This window comes from Pan paniscus, chromosome 9 (assembly GCF_029289425.2).
Source record: "Pan paniscus chromosome 9, NHGRI_mPanPan1-v2.0_pri, whole genome shotgun sequence".
NCBI lineage: Eukaryota > Metazoa > Chordata > Mammalia > Primates > Hominidae > Pan > Pan paniscus.
In genome coordinates this window covers 49,607,962-49,620,404 of record NC_073258.2, presented here as the reverse complement: position 1 = coordinate 49,620,404, position 12,443 = coordinate 49,607,962, and the positions used below count along the sequence as shown (strand labels likewise).

At 56.8% G+C, this 12,443-nt stretch overlaps 1 protein-coding gene across 17 annotated transcripts; it reads right to left on the bottom strand.

The window, feature by feature from the left end:
- Positions 1 to 957: 957 nt before the first annotated feature.
- SLC39A13 (solute carrier family 39 member 13) lies at positions 958 to 9,306 on the bottom strand. Of its 17 annotated transcripts, none has more exons than XM_063608462.1 (11): positions 9,080 to 9,216; positions 7,177 to 7,341; positions 7,033 to 7,059; positions 5,391 to 5,504; positions 4,986 to 5,107; positions 3,940 to 4,047; positions 3,761 to 3,850; positions 2,980 to 3,030; positions 2,546 to 2,678; positions 2,296 to 2,395; positions 958 to 2,167 (listed from the first exon to the last, which is right to left on the bottom strand). In XM_063608462.1, the coding sequence occupies exons 2-11, from the start codon at positions 7,331 to 7,333 to the stop codon at positions 2,092 to 2,094; spliced, it is 978 nt and encodes a 325-aa protein (XP_063464532.1). In that variant the 5' UTR covers positions 7,334 to 7,341; positions 9,080 to 9,216; the 3' UTR covers positions 958 to 2,091. The 17 variants fall into 17 exon arrangements, with proteins under 17 accessions (XP_063464532.1, XP_063464538.1, XP_034788465.2 ...); XM_063608468.1 differs by lacking the exon at positions 9,080 to 9,216 and adding an exon at positions 8,766 to 8,885; XM_034932574.3 differs by having other exon boundaries at positions 7,033 to 7,341; positions 9,080 to 9,306.
- Between the last annotated feature and the right edge of the window lie 3,137 nt (positions 9,307 to 12,443).

The window sequence follows — 12,443 nt, the reverse complement described above, 5'->3', positions numbered from 1 at the left end:
ATTTATTTATTTTTTAGATGGAGTCTTGCTCTGTCACCCGGGCTGGAGTGCAGTGGTGTGATCTCAGCTCACTGCAGCCTCCGCCTCTGGGTTCAAGCAATTCTGCCTCAGCTTCCTGAGTAGGTGAGATTACAGGCACGTGCCACCGCGCCTGGCTAATTTTTGTATTTTTAGTAGAGACGGGGTTTCACCATATTGGCCAGGCTGGTCTCGAACTGCTGACCTCGCGATCCCCCTACCTTGGCCTCCCAAAGTTCTGGCATTACAGGCGTGAGCCACCACACCCGGCCTTTCTTTTTTAAGCGAATGAGAGCTTAATTTCACTGAGGCCAAACCTGGAGATGACTTTGTGGCTGGAGCTCCCTTCCCTGATTACATTTTCAGTCAAGGTGGAATGGGGGGCAGGTGGGGAAAATGCTCCAGCTTTCAGGTCTATAAGGACAGCACTAACTGGGCGCGGTGGCTCACACCTGTAAGCCCAGCACTTTGGGAGGCTGAGGCGGGCAGATCACAAGTTCAGGAGTTTAAGACCAGCCTGGCCAATATGGCAAAACCCTATCTCTACTTTTAAAAAAAAGCCAGGCGTGGTGGCACACACCTGTAAATCCCAGCTACTTGGGAGGTTGAGGCAGGAGAATTGCTTGAACCCAGGAGGCGGAGGTTGCAGTGAGCCAAGACCGCACCACTGCACTCCAGCGTGGGTGACAGAGTGAGACTCTGTCTCAAAAAAAAAAAAAAGATAAGGACAGCGTCCTGGAGTTTGTGGTGGTGAGGGGCTAAAATGGCATACGGCCAGGCTCGTATAGGTGCTCAGTCATTGGAATAAAAAGTTAAGCCAGGAAGACATGGAATGTTCAGAGATGCACTGGGGTGACAGTTCAGAGACAAGGGCCTGGCAGTGGCAGTAAGGAAGGCCCTGCCTGGCCATGGAAGGCCGTGCAGAACCAAGGCAGCCAGTATGTGGATAATATTTATTTGTATCTTATCTATAGAACAAATATTTACAGATACAAACGGAATCACAGCAAAGTTGCTATAAAACCATCCAGACCTCTCGATGGCCACTTCTGAAAACATCCACAGTGAAGGGCAGGGCCAGGCCTGGCTGTGGAGTGGGCCAGCTGAGTACCTGGGCGTCAGCCAAGGGAAATGGTTGGGGATTATGGCTTCAGCACTCTGCCGGAGCACATTCCTGAGCGCTGACAACGTGGAGCCCTCACCGCCCCCACCTACCCCAACCTCAATGGGGAAGGAGAGGGGCCTGAGCTGGGGAGGGCTGCCCGGGCTCACTATGTGCCTGCTCCAGGAGTCCCTGGCCCCTGTGCTGGCAGGAGCATCCCTGAGCTGGACCGGGAGGCCTCTCTGGCCTGGGGCTGCTCCCTGCCCGGCAGGCTGCTGTTTGGCAGCTGGAGGTGGCAAGAGCTGCTGGTGCTGCCAGGGCGTGTTGGCCAGGAATGAGCTCCCAGGGCAGCCCTGAGGAAAGGGTCTTAGGAAGCGCCTCCCAGCTCACTACTAGGAGCTGGGGACTGTCAGTGCTGAGTGGGGCTGGGGTACAGGAGCACCTGCCTCTCCTTTCTTTGGCTTAGAAGTGGGGAAGGAAGGGCCAGGAAAAGGGACCAAAGCCGCCCCAGCCTTGGCCCCTAGGCCACCTGGGGACTGTGTGTGTGCTGAGGGGGCAGTGGGAGGTGGGCAGCTCTGGAGTTCCCTGCACCCTGGGATCCTTGGGCTGCTCTCACTCCCGGGGTCCCAGCAGGGCAAGGCCTCTGCTTGGGACCAGTGCTGCTGTTCCTCGCTGCTTACTCCGGGAGGTGAAGGTGACAGGGCGGCAAGGAGAGGTAACCACAGCATGGCTGGGGACAGGCGCTACACTGGGCCCCGGACCCAGCACAGGGATCACAGTGTCGGTCTCACACACACGCCTCTGGCCACATGTGCACACCACATACATCCACACGCACCTCCCTCCTGTCTGGCGGGAGGCTCATTCTCTCTCGCAGCCACTCGCCCTCTCTGCCTCTCACATATGCGGTCACAGAGTGAATCCGAGCATCTTATTGCTGCAGGGGGCAGGGGCGTCGGCATCAGGGAAAGTTAATCCACGAAGAGCGAGAACAGCACCATTACCACGATGCCCGCACAGAGCAGAAGCAGCTGCTGCAGGGAGCGCCTGTGGGGAGGGAACGGCTCACGGTGGAGGCATGGGCAGGGGGAGCAGGCAGCGGCCAGGAGCCCTTCCCTCCTGAGCCCCTAAGGGTCCTGTGAGTGGCAGTCCTCTTCCTCCAACAGGTCACTCACCACGGGTCCTCTTCTTCCAAGAGGTCAGGGAGCACGTTCACCAAGGCGATGTAGAGAAAGCCGCCAGAGGTGAAGGGCAGGACCCAGGCTGCCGTCTCCTCTGCAGCGGGAGAACACCCAACTGGGTACCCACGGCACTGTGTGTGCTCCCCACCTCCCAGGCCTGGGGACCAGCGGTGAGGTAGCCACACCCTTTGGCTGGTGCCCCTCTGCTGATGCCACCCGCCACAACCACCCGCCACGCCCGTACCTACTCCCTTGGGGGACTGGGTACAGATGGCGAAGCCGGCACCCAGTAGGCCCCCCAGCGCTGTTGAGAGTTGCAGCTTGGCTGCGCTCCATCGGTCAAAGCCGGCCCGGAGCAGGATGGCAAAGTCGCCCACCTGAAGGGAGGTCCAGAGGTTCACCCTGCGCCCCAGCGGGGCCTGATGCCCTGAGTGCTCAGGTACGATATACACACTGAGCCCCCTGCCCTTCCCCACCCTTCCCCTGGGACCCCCATCCTGAGTATGGCGGAGATGGCAGCTGCAGGCTGCTGGGGTGAGGAGCTCCAGCCCTCACAGCCCAGCCCCAGAGTGCCATGCTGGACAGGCCCAGCCCCACGCCCTCCTGAGCTCCACACCCATGCTGATCATGGGCACTGTGGGGGCCTGGGCCCCTGGGGGCTGCCCTACAAGCGCTCACCTCATGGGGGATCTCATGCAGGAGGATGGCCATGGTTGTCAGGAGCCCGATCTGCAGGGAGGGGAGCCGTGGCTGCGGGGTCTGTGTTGAGGGCTGAGCACCCCACTCGCCCACTCATTCCACAGAGGTTTACTCTGCTCTGAGCTGGCTCTGGGTGGGCACTGTGTTGGCCACTGGAAATATAGCAGTGACTAAAGGGGACAAGGAACCTGCCTTCACGAAGCTAGCGGTATAGAGGGGAGAGACAGGACTCACTCACAGGCGCTGGGAAGGAAAGGATGGATAGAGTGCCCAGGGGAGCAGGCCCAGGAACCAAATTTAGATGAGGAGGTCAGCAAAGGCCTGGTGGAGGAGTCCATGTAAGTCGAGGCCCCAAGGATGAGTCGTCAGCCGCTCGAAGCGTGGGCGGGAGAACATTCCAAGCAGGGGGAACAGTGTGAGGTGGGAAAGATCTCAGCCAGCTGCAGAGTAGGCTGCCTCTGGGCCAGAGGCCAGAGGCCAGAGGGAGGAGGTAGAGGAAGAAGCATCTAGGAGCAGGCAGGGGCCACGCCTAGCAGCTTGACAGAGGCACCCAACAAGGAGTACTGGGAACAGGAACAGACCAGGGGCTCAGGATCAGAGAACAGTGGTGGCCAGGACAGCAGCAGGGAGGATGGGGGATGAGAGCCTTAGATGAGGGCGCTGGCAATGGAGGGGCAAGAAGCAGAGACTCCAGACACAGGTGGAATCCACATGGCTGCCACTGGAATCGCCAGAGCCCCACTGGCCCCAAGCCCCTCACCTTCTTGCTCACAAGGAAGCTGGCAGCCACAGCCAGCCCGTGGGTGAAGTTATCGATGGTGTTGGCCAGCAGGTTGAGGTAGCCGCTGACCTGGGAAGGAGGGAAGGCAGGAGGCAGGGCTGAGTGGGGCTGGCCACTCAGGGCAGTGCGGCTGCAGGGGCCCTGAGCAGGCCACTCACTTTGATGCTCCGGACCACGGCACCGAGGCCGGGCTCTGCGGCCGGCTGGGCCAGACAGTGGCCTCCATTGAGCGCGGCAGCAGCAGCAGTGGGGTCTTTGTTGGGGGCCTAGGGCCAGGAGAAGGAGGGAGAGGTGACATTAGATGCCCCCCACTCAGCCAGGGCAGACAGAAGGGGAGAGAGATGGAGAAAGAGAGACGGGGCTGGGTGCAGTGGCTCATGCCTGTAATCCCAGCACTTTGGGAGCCCAAGGCAGATGGATCACCTGAGGTCAGGAGTTCGAGACCAGCCTGGCCAACATGGTGAAACCCCACCTCTACTAAAAATACAAAAATTAGCCGGGCGTGGTCCCAGCTACTTGGGAGGCTGAGGCAGAAGAATTGCTTGAACCTGGGAGGTGAAAGTTGCAGTGAGCCGAGATCGCACCACTGCACTCCAGCCTGGGTGACAGAGCGAGACTCTTCTCAAAAAAATAATAATAATAATTGGGAGGCTGAGGTGGGTGGATCAAGCAGTCAAGAAATCGAGACCATCCTGGACAACATGGTGAAACCCCGTCTCCACTAAAAATACAAAAGTTAGCTGGGCGTGGTGGTGCGCACCTGTAGTCCCAGCTACTTGGGAGGCTGAGGCAGGAGAATCGCTTGAACCCGGGAGGCAGAGGTTGCTGTGAGCCAAGATCGCGCCACTGCACTTCAGCCTGGGTGACAGAGCGAGACTCCGTCTCAAAAAAAAAAAAAAAAAAAAAAAAAAAAGATAGGAACCCCTGTTTTTTCTAGCTAGAATCCTCTGCTGCTATATCAGTTGGGTGCCCCCAAACTCAACAAACCCTCCCCAACTGCTGTCACCATCAGGCTACCAGAACAAGCTACATCAGGGGCTAATGGTGTCAGTCCCAAAGAAGGTGGCCCAACCTCCCGCAGCTCCCAGGAGAGGGCCAGGAGACCCCTCTTTTCAGGGCTCAACTCAGACCCTGGGCCTCCAGGCCCCGGGCACTACCACAGAACAGAGGCTGATATATCCAGGCCCTTGAGTGTGGGGCCCACCTGGCTGGTCCCCTCCTCCTTGCTGTCCAGGAACATCTTCTCCAACGCCAGGAAGGTCAGGATGCCAGCAATGACCCACAGCCCCAGCTGTTGCTGCTGCTGCAGGCTCTGCCCCTCACCACCTGCAGGGGGCGGCAATGCCAGGCCAGGCCAGGCCAAGCCAAGCCAGGGCCATAGGAGGGGGCCATTTGGAATGGGATCTCATCCAGGGCACCAGGGCAGTGACAAGGGTGGGTTGGGCAGCTGGGGCCCAGAACTCCCACTGGGACCAGGGCCCAGAGACCAGGACAATGACCCTCCCTCCCTCCCAGAATCCCTCTCCTGGTCATCCTGGCCATCCCTGGGCGTGGGCACCAGGCCCCTACTCCTGGCACTGTCTTGCCCCTGGCCTGTGGCCTCACTTACCAGGGCTGGTGCTGCACGTGTAGGCCCAGGCTTCGGGCAGCAGATGCAGAAACACATTGCCCAAGAGTCCCCCCAGGGCGAAGCTGAGCAGCTGCTTCAGGCGCCAGGCCCCAGCTACAAGGGAGAGATGCGGGGTCTGGGGGCTGACCGGCTGGAGCTCCTGGCCTTACCTTCATCCCACCCCACTCACTGGGCTCTTTCTGGGCCTGTAAGGCTGGATATGGGTGGCTGCTCTTCCTGGGTCCCCCACCTCACAGCAGAAACACCACACCCTGCCAAATGCCCACAGGGCCACCACCATGTCATGGTGAAGAGCTGACAGGTCCCAGCTCCCAACCCACTAGCTGGTGACCTTGGCAGATGACTTTGGAGACTCGGTTTCTCCATCTGTAAATTGGGTCTTATGGGAATTATTATTTTATCTTGTTTTGTTTTGAGATGGAGTCTCGCTCTGTTGCCCAGGCTGGAGTGCAGTGGCGTGATCTTGGTTCACTGCAACCTCCATCTCCCAGGTTCAAGCGACTCTCCTGCCTCAGCCTCCTGAGTAGCTGGGATTACAGGTGTGTGCCACCACATCCGGCTAATTTTTGTATTTTTGGTAGAGACGGGGTTTCATCATGTTGGCCAGGCTGGTCTCGAACTCCTGACCTCAGATGATCTGCCCACCTCAGCCTCCCAAACTACTGAGATTACAGCTGTGAGCCTTTTATGGGCTCTTATGGGAATTAAATGACAATATGTATAGCAAGTGCTCATTACGTGGGAATTTTTCTCTTCTCAGCTGCTGTCACTCTCAGAAAAGTGGCAGAGATTTGGGGACTTGCAGCATCCAGAGCTGGAAGTCGCCTGCCTGAAAGCCATGTCCAACCCTTTGGCTTGATAGAGAAACTGAGGCCTAGAGGACAGAGGCAGCTGGGTTTGGGGTGGGATCCCAGGGCAAACTGCTATTTCCTGGCTGGGTGACCTTGGACTGGTTAAAGAACCTCTCTGCCTGTGCATCCCCACTTGTAAAATGGAACTAATAATCCAAGTGCTCCCTGCACTGACCCTGCAGGGCTGCTCTGAGGGTTGAGCACAGGCCTGACCATGGCCCAAGCAGGGCTCTGTTCACAGCTGTGGCACCGCCCTCAGCCCAGTGCCTGGCACAGAGCTGCTGGGTAACCATCTGGTAAGTGAATGGTTCCTGAGCATCCAGCTGGCAGCACCAGCCCCTGGGATGCTCGTTTCTAACAGATTCCCAGGGCCTTGGTCCACCCCTCTTAGGTGGGGGATAGGCACGTGCATTCTTAGCAGCTCCCTAGAGCTCTCCTGCGTGTTTTGTTACAACATGTTATTTGTGAACGGGCAGTACATGCTCATGGTACAAAAGGGTAGTCAGGACAAAGCTCCCACCCGTGCCCACATCCCCATCTCCTAGACCCCCTCCCCAGGGGCAGGCCCTGCTACCAGGTGCTCATAGCTTCCTGGGGAAGCCAGAGCCAGCCGCCCCTGGCTAGATAACTCCTACAGGACCAAGGGGAGAAGTTCTATTCTATCCTCTCCGTCCATCTCAGACACTCTGTGACCTGGGGTCTCCTAAGAAGAGCAGCAGCATGCTTCCCACACCCTGGCCAGCCCTGGGCGCCACCGGAGAGTCACCCACCTTCTGAGCGCAGCATGGTCCCCATCTCTAGGGGAATGACAAGCAACGGGAAGACCCCACTGAGCCCCACCATGAGGGAACCCAGGAGGGAGCAGATCCAGGTGTCCAGCCGCTCTCCGCTCAGCAGAGCCCCCCAGGACTCACTTTCCTTGTTGTCCAGGCGACAGGCCGTCGCAGTCCCCCGGCTCCGGAGGGCCGGCTGGGAACCCCCAGCCCTTCCCAAGAGTTCCAGGGCAAGGGCAGTGAGGAAGAGGAGCCTTGGGCCCGCCATGCCACAGCCAGGGCAGGGACATCCAGGCATGCCACGTACTGAAAAACACAAAAGGCCACCTATATGAGCTACAGCCTTGGCCGCACACCTGCTTAGGAAACGTGGCGCCTCCCTCCTCCCCGCAAGGGACCCTGGCATCCACTCTCCTGCTGTCCTTGCCAGAGCATCTGAGCATCCAAATGCTGGGTGCACAGCAATGGGGCCCTGTGTCTCCACACCCTATTCCTGAGCACTGCATATTTTTTCCTTCTGAGCAGCTCCAGACTGTGTCAGCACCTCCGCCTGAGGCTAAACTTTCCCTAATGACAGGGTGAGGCGCTGGCTGGCTCTCCTCAGCCACCGGCGGCACGGCCCGGCCCAGCTGGGTGTCTCTGGCTGCCAGGGGAGGCCCTGCCGCCCGCGACACCCCAGAGACTGAGGCACCCCTTCTAAGGGGATGGGGTGGATTCAGAGAGACATACGTGAGGAAACTGAGCAGATGAGCCAGGGCAAGACCATCCACGCTTCTTCCTAGGACATGAGACCAATGTCCCCAGGGCACTGAGGGCAACAGGAGATGGGGCTGATGAGGAAGGAGCCTTTAGCCAGGGGATGCCTCTCTCTTGTAGAGCGCAGGCTTTAGAGCCCCCACGGTGAATTCTATGCTGCACTTTGAGCTGTCTAACTCTGGGCAAATCTCTGAAGCCCCCTCTCTGAGCCTCAGTGCCCTCATCTGCAGGACAGGGATCAATATCACCTGCCTCAGCTGTGAGGACGAGATAAGCCTGAAAGTGCAGGTGGATGTACCCGGCATGAGGAGGCGCAGAGGCCCTGCCTGTGCCAGGGAAGGCCTGGAGCTCCCTGCAGTAGGAATGTGCCCAGCCGGCCGATCACAGGATGTGGACGTGAGTCAACCAAGCGAGAAGTTCCATCTGGAAACTCGGGCATGAGGTTTAAATGTGGTCTGCTCTGCCTCAGGCTGGCTGTGACCTTGAGCTGGTGATGTCCCTGCCTCAGTTTCCTCACCTTCTGATGGAGATGGGAGGGGAAGAAAGCAGCTGCTTCTAGGTGGTGGCAGAGATGCCCATGTCTAGGACCTCCAGGCCTTAACTAATCAGGGGCACTGATGAAGCCAGCGGGGCTCCACTGGGGACCACAGGCAAGACTGGGCCAGGACGAGGCGGTCACGCAGAGGTGAGGGGACCACAGGCTAGCGGGAGGGAATACACGGAGAGTCCGAGGGGAGAGGAAAGTAGAGAGTGAGAGAGCTAGAGAGAGGCGGGTGGGACGCGGAGGGGACAGCGAGGGAGGGATGGGGCGCGGGGCGCGGAGCGATGGGGGAGAGGAGGCCGAAGCGGGCGAGCCTGACTCCCGGGTCCTGGGAGCCGGCCCAGGTCTGATGAGGACCAGTCGGACGGGGCGAGGGATCGGGCGGGTCCATCACGCCCGGGGCGCGGGCCCTGAGGGTCCGGCTGGCACTCACCGTGCGGCGGCGGCGGCGGCGCTCCGGGCGGCCCCAGCCATCCAGCTGCGGTGCCGCGCCCCGCCCAGGCTCTGCCCCGCCCGGCCGCCCGGCCGCCCGGCCCCCGGCCCGGGGCCGCCCCCGGCGCGCGGCCACGTCACAAGGGGCCTGTCCGGAACCCGAGGCGCCGCGTGCCGCGGGGCCGGGGGGAGTGGCGGCGGGAGGGCGCTTCCGCCTCGCGGCGGTGGGGGACCCGGGGAGAGGGCGCACTTCCGTTTGGGCAGGGCTGCGGGCCGGAGGGGAGGGTCGGTCGGAAGTGAGAGAGCCATACGCACCGCGCTCAGCCAGGCTGGGCAGGGACGGAGGCGGCGGCTCTGCGGGGACCGCGATCGACCAGGCTGCGGGGCTTGCGGATCTGGCCGCCGCTTCCCGTCCAGGGCCGCAGTCTGCCCGTGGCCGCACGGGGGCGCGCCCGGCCGCCAGACCACGCCGCCCAGGTCGGGCTGGGAGGACTACTGTGCGCTCCTGCTCTGAGTCAGCCCGGCCTGGCTCCTCCATGAGCAAGGGAAAGGGGAAGTGCCTGCCGCAGGGAGGGGCCTGGCCCCGGGAACCTCAGAAGAGGGAATTTTATTCTTACTCATCGAATTATTTTTATGCTTTGGTTTTTCACTGGGAACCTCAGGCCACTGTCTCCAGGGCTTGTAACCCTTTGGGGTCCAATGCATGGTGGCTGGACCCTGCTGATGGGAACTCCAAACCTGGGAGGCTAGGGCTCTGTGCTCGCCTCACCTGGAGGAAGCTAGACCTGACCTCTTTGGTTAGACTAGGGCAGCAAACACTGGATAGCAGTTCTTATAACCGCAATTTACTGACCACCTACTATGTGCTATTCACTTTACTCGCATTATCTCACTGAATCCTCATATTATTCCATTGTAGTGGGTACTGTTAGCCCAGGGTCACACAGTGGCACAGATGGCAGAGCCAGGATTCAAACCTGGGTGTCCTGAAGCCAGAGTATGTGATACCACTTCTCACGTCTAGGTCCTGAACAGCAGTGGGAGTCTGGCTTGGCGTTTCCAGTTTGTATTCTTCTCTGGAAATCAGCCAGTACAGGAGAAGATTCAGGAAGGGGCATGTGGGTACTCACTTGGGCAGAGATAGCGACTGAGTACAGGTCTCTAAGTCTCTGACCCTCATCAGCCTCCCATGGCAGCTCCAACCATTTACTCTGTCACTTTCCCCTCTGCTGGGGCTCTTGAGAGCACACTCAGCTCTCAGGGCTGCCTCTGGTGCCTGTCCCACTTCATGTTGCACTGTTGGCCTTCCTTAGACCGCCAACTTCTCCCTGGTGGCCCAGCTTGTCTTCTGAAGCTTTCTGTCCATCTCACCCCACCGGGCCCATACAACTGCCAGGACGTCTGTTCCCTCCCTGAGTTCCAAAATGGAATCCCTGGGTTAGTTTCTTGGCAAAGAAAAGCTACTCAGGGATCCTGCCCTAGGACTTCTAAAATGCCCCCCTCCCTGTATGCAAAAGCGCTCCATCTTATGCAAAGCACTTCACAATATGCAAATGATTTCACAATAACACAGTCAGCATTCCTGCCTCTGGAGGCTGAGCGCTCCTGGCCACCCAACAAGGGGATGGGCAAGACCCAGCCAGAAACGTTACTTGGTGCCAATGCACTACCCTTTCCTCCCACCTGGCCTGGAATTCCCATCGGATACCTAAGGCCCGGTGGCTCACATCTGTAATCCCAGCACTTTGGGAGGCCTAGGAAGGAAGATCTTTTGAGCCCAGGAGTTCCAGACCAGCCTGGGTAACAAACTGAGAACTTGTCTCTACAAAAAAATTTAAAATTAGTCAGGTGTAATGGTGCGCACCTGTAGCCCCAGCTACTCAGGAGGCTGAGGTGGAAGGATTGCTTGAACCCGGGAGGTCAAGGCTGCAGTGAGCCCTGATCGTGCCACTGCACTCCAGTCTGGGTAACAGAGCGGGACCTTGTCTCAAAAATAAAAAAATAAAAAAAATTACAAATTAATAAAATTGCAGGGTTTTCCAGGTGTGTGAGAAAAGTGAGATGCAGAAATATTTATTTAATATGATCCACTATTTTTATTTTTTAAGAGACTATTTTAAAATAATGACAAAAAGAAACCTTGTATATGTATATGTGATTAAAGGTATCAGTATATATAAGTCTATGTATAATGAATACATAAAAAACATAGATAATACATTAAAGTGATATGGATTCTATGGTGGGAGGAACTAATGTGAATAGGGAAGGAAAAAATGTTAAAGGAAAACAACACATTAAAAGATGTGTATGGCCATATATGGCTGGGCATGGTGGCTTATGCCTGTAATCCCAGCACTTTGGGAGGCCAAGGTGGGCAGATCACCTGCGGTCGGGAGTTCAAGACCAGCCTGACCAACATGGAGAAACCCCCTCTACTAAAAATACAAGATCAGCCAGGTGTGGTGGCGCATGCCTGTAATCCCAGCTACTCAGGAGGCTGAGGCAGGAGAATCGCTTGAACCTGGGAGGTAGAGGTTGCAGTGAGCCGAGATCGCGCCATTGCACTCCAGCCTGGGCAACAAGAGCGAAACTCCATCTCAAAATAAATAAATAAATAAAAGGTGTATATGATCACATGTATGCAATGTATAAAATTGTATACATATATCAAATCTCATCTCAGATATATGAAAATCTCACTATATAAAATCTCTCTTTCTCTCTTTTTTTTTTTTTTTTTGAGACAGGTTCTCACTCTGTCACCCAGACTGGAGTACAGTGGCATGATCTCGGTTCACTGCAACCTCCGCCTCCCAGGCTCAAGTAATTCTCCAGCCTCAGCCTCCCAAGTAGCTGGAATTATAGGCATGGGCCACTACTTCCCGGCCAATTTTTGTAGTAGAGACAGGGTTTCACCATGTTGGCCAGGCTGGTCTTGAACTCCTTACCTCCAATGATCCACCTGCCTCAGCCTCCCAAAGTGCTGGGATTATAGGCGTGAGCCACTGCACCTAGCCTCTGTCTTTCTCTCTCTCTCTCTCTCTCTCTCTCTCTCTCTCTCTGGCCTACCTCTTGGTGTCTTGGTGGTTAAGACAATAAGATTCTTTGTTTTGTTTTGTTTAGAAAGCAGATAAAAGGGAACAGAAGAGAAAATTCAAAAGGTGAATATAACAAATTTTTTTTAACTCTGTCACCCAGGCTGGAGTGCAGTGGTGTGATCACAGCTCACTGCAGCTTCGATCTCCTGGGCTCAAGCAATCCTCTCGCCTCGGCCTCCCAAAGCACTGGGATTATAGGCGTGTGCCACTGTGCCCATTCAAGACAGTAAGATTCTGATGCCAGACTTCCTGGGACAAATTACTTAACTCCTTATGCCTCAGTTTCCTCATCTCGAAATTAGACTTAGATGTTGTTGTGAAGATTGAATGGATAAATACAGACAAAGCACTTAGAACTATGCCTGACATATGGGAAGTTTTATATAGAGCTAGAAATTAATGCTGTTTATATGTATGGATATACGGGTATAAAAATATTAAAGCAACATAAAGAATAGCTACATTAAAGATACAGAGTGGGGACACCCTCTCTCCTTGCTGAGCATAAGAAAGTGTTTTTTTGTTTTGTTTTGTTTTGTTTTTTGAGATGGAGTCTTGCTTCGTCACCCAGGCTGGAG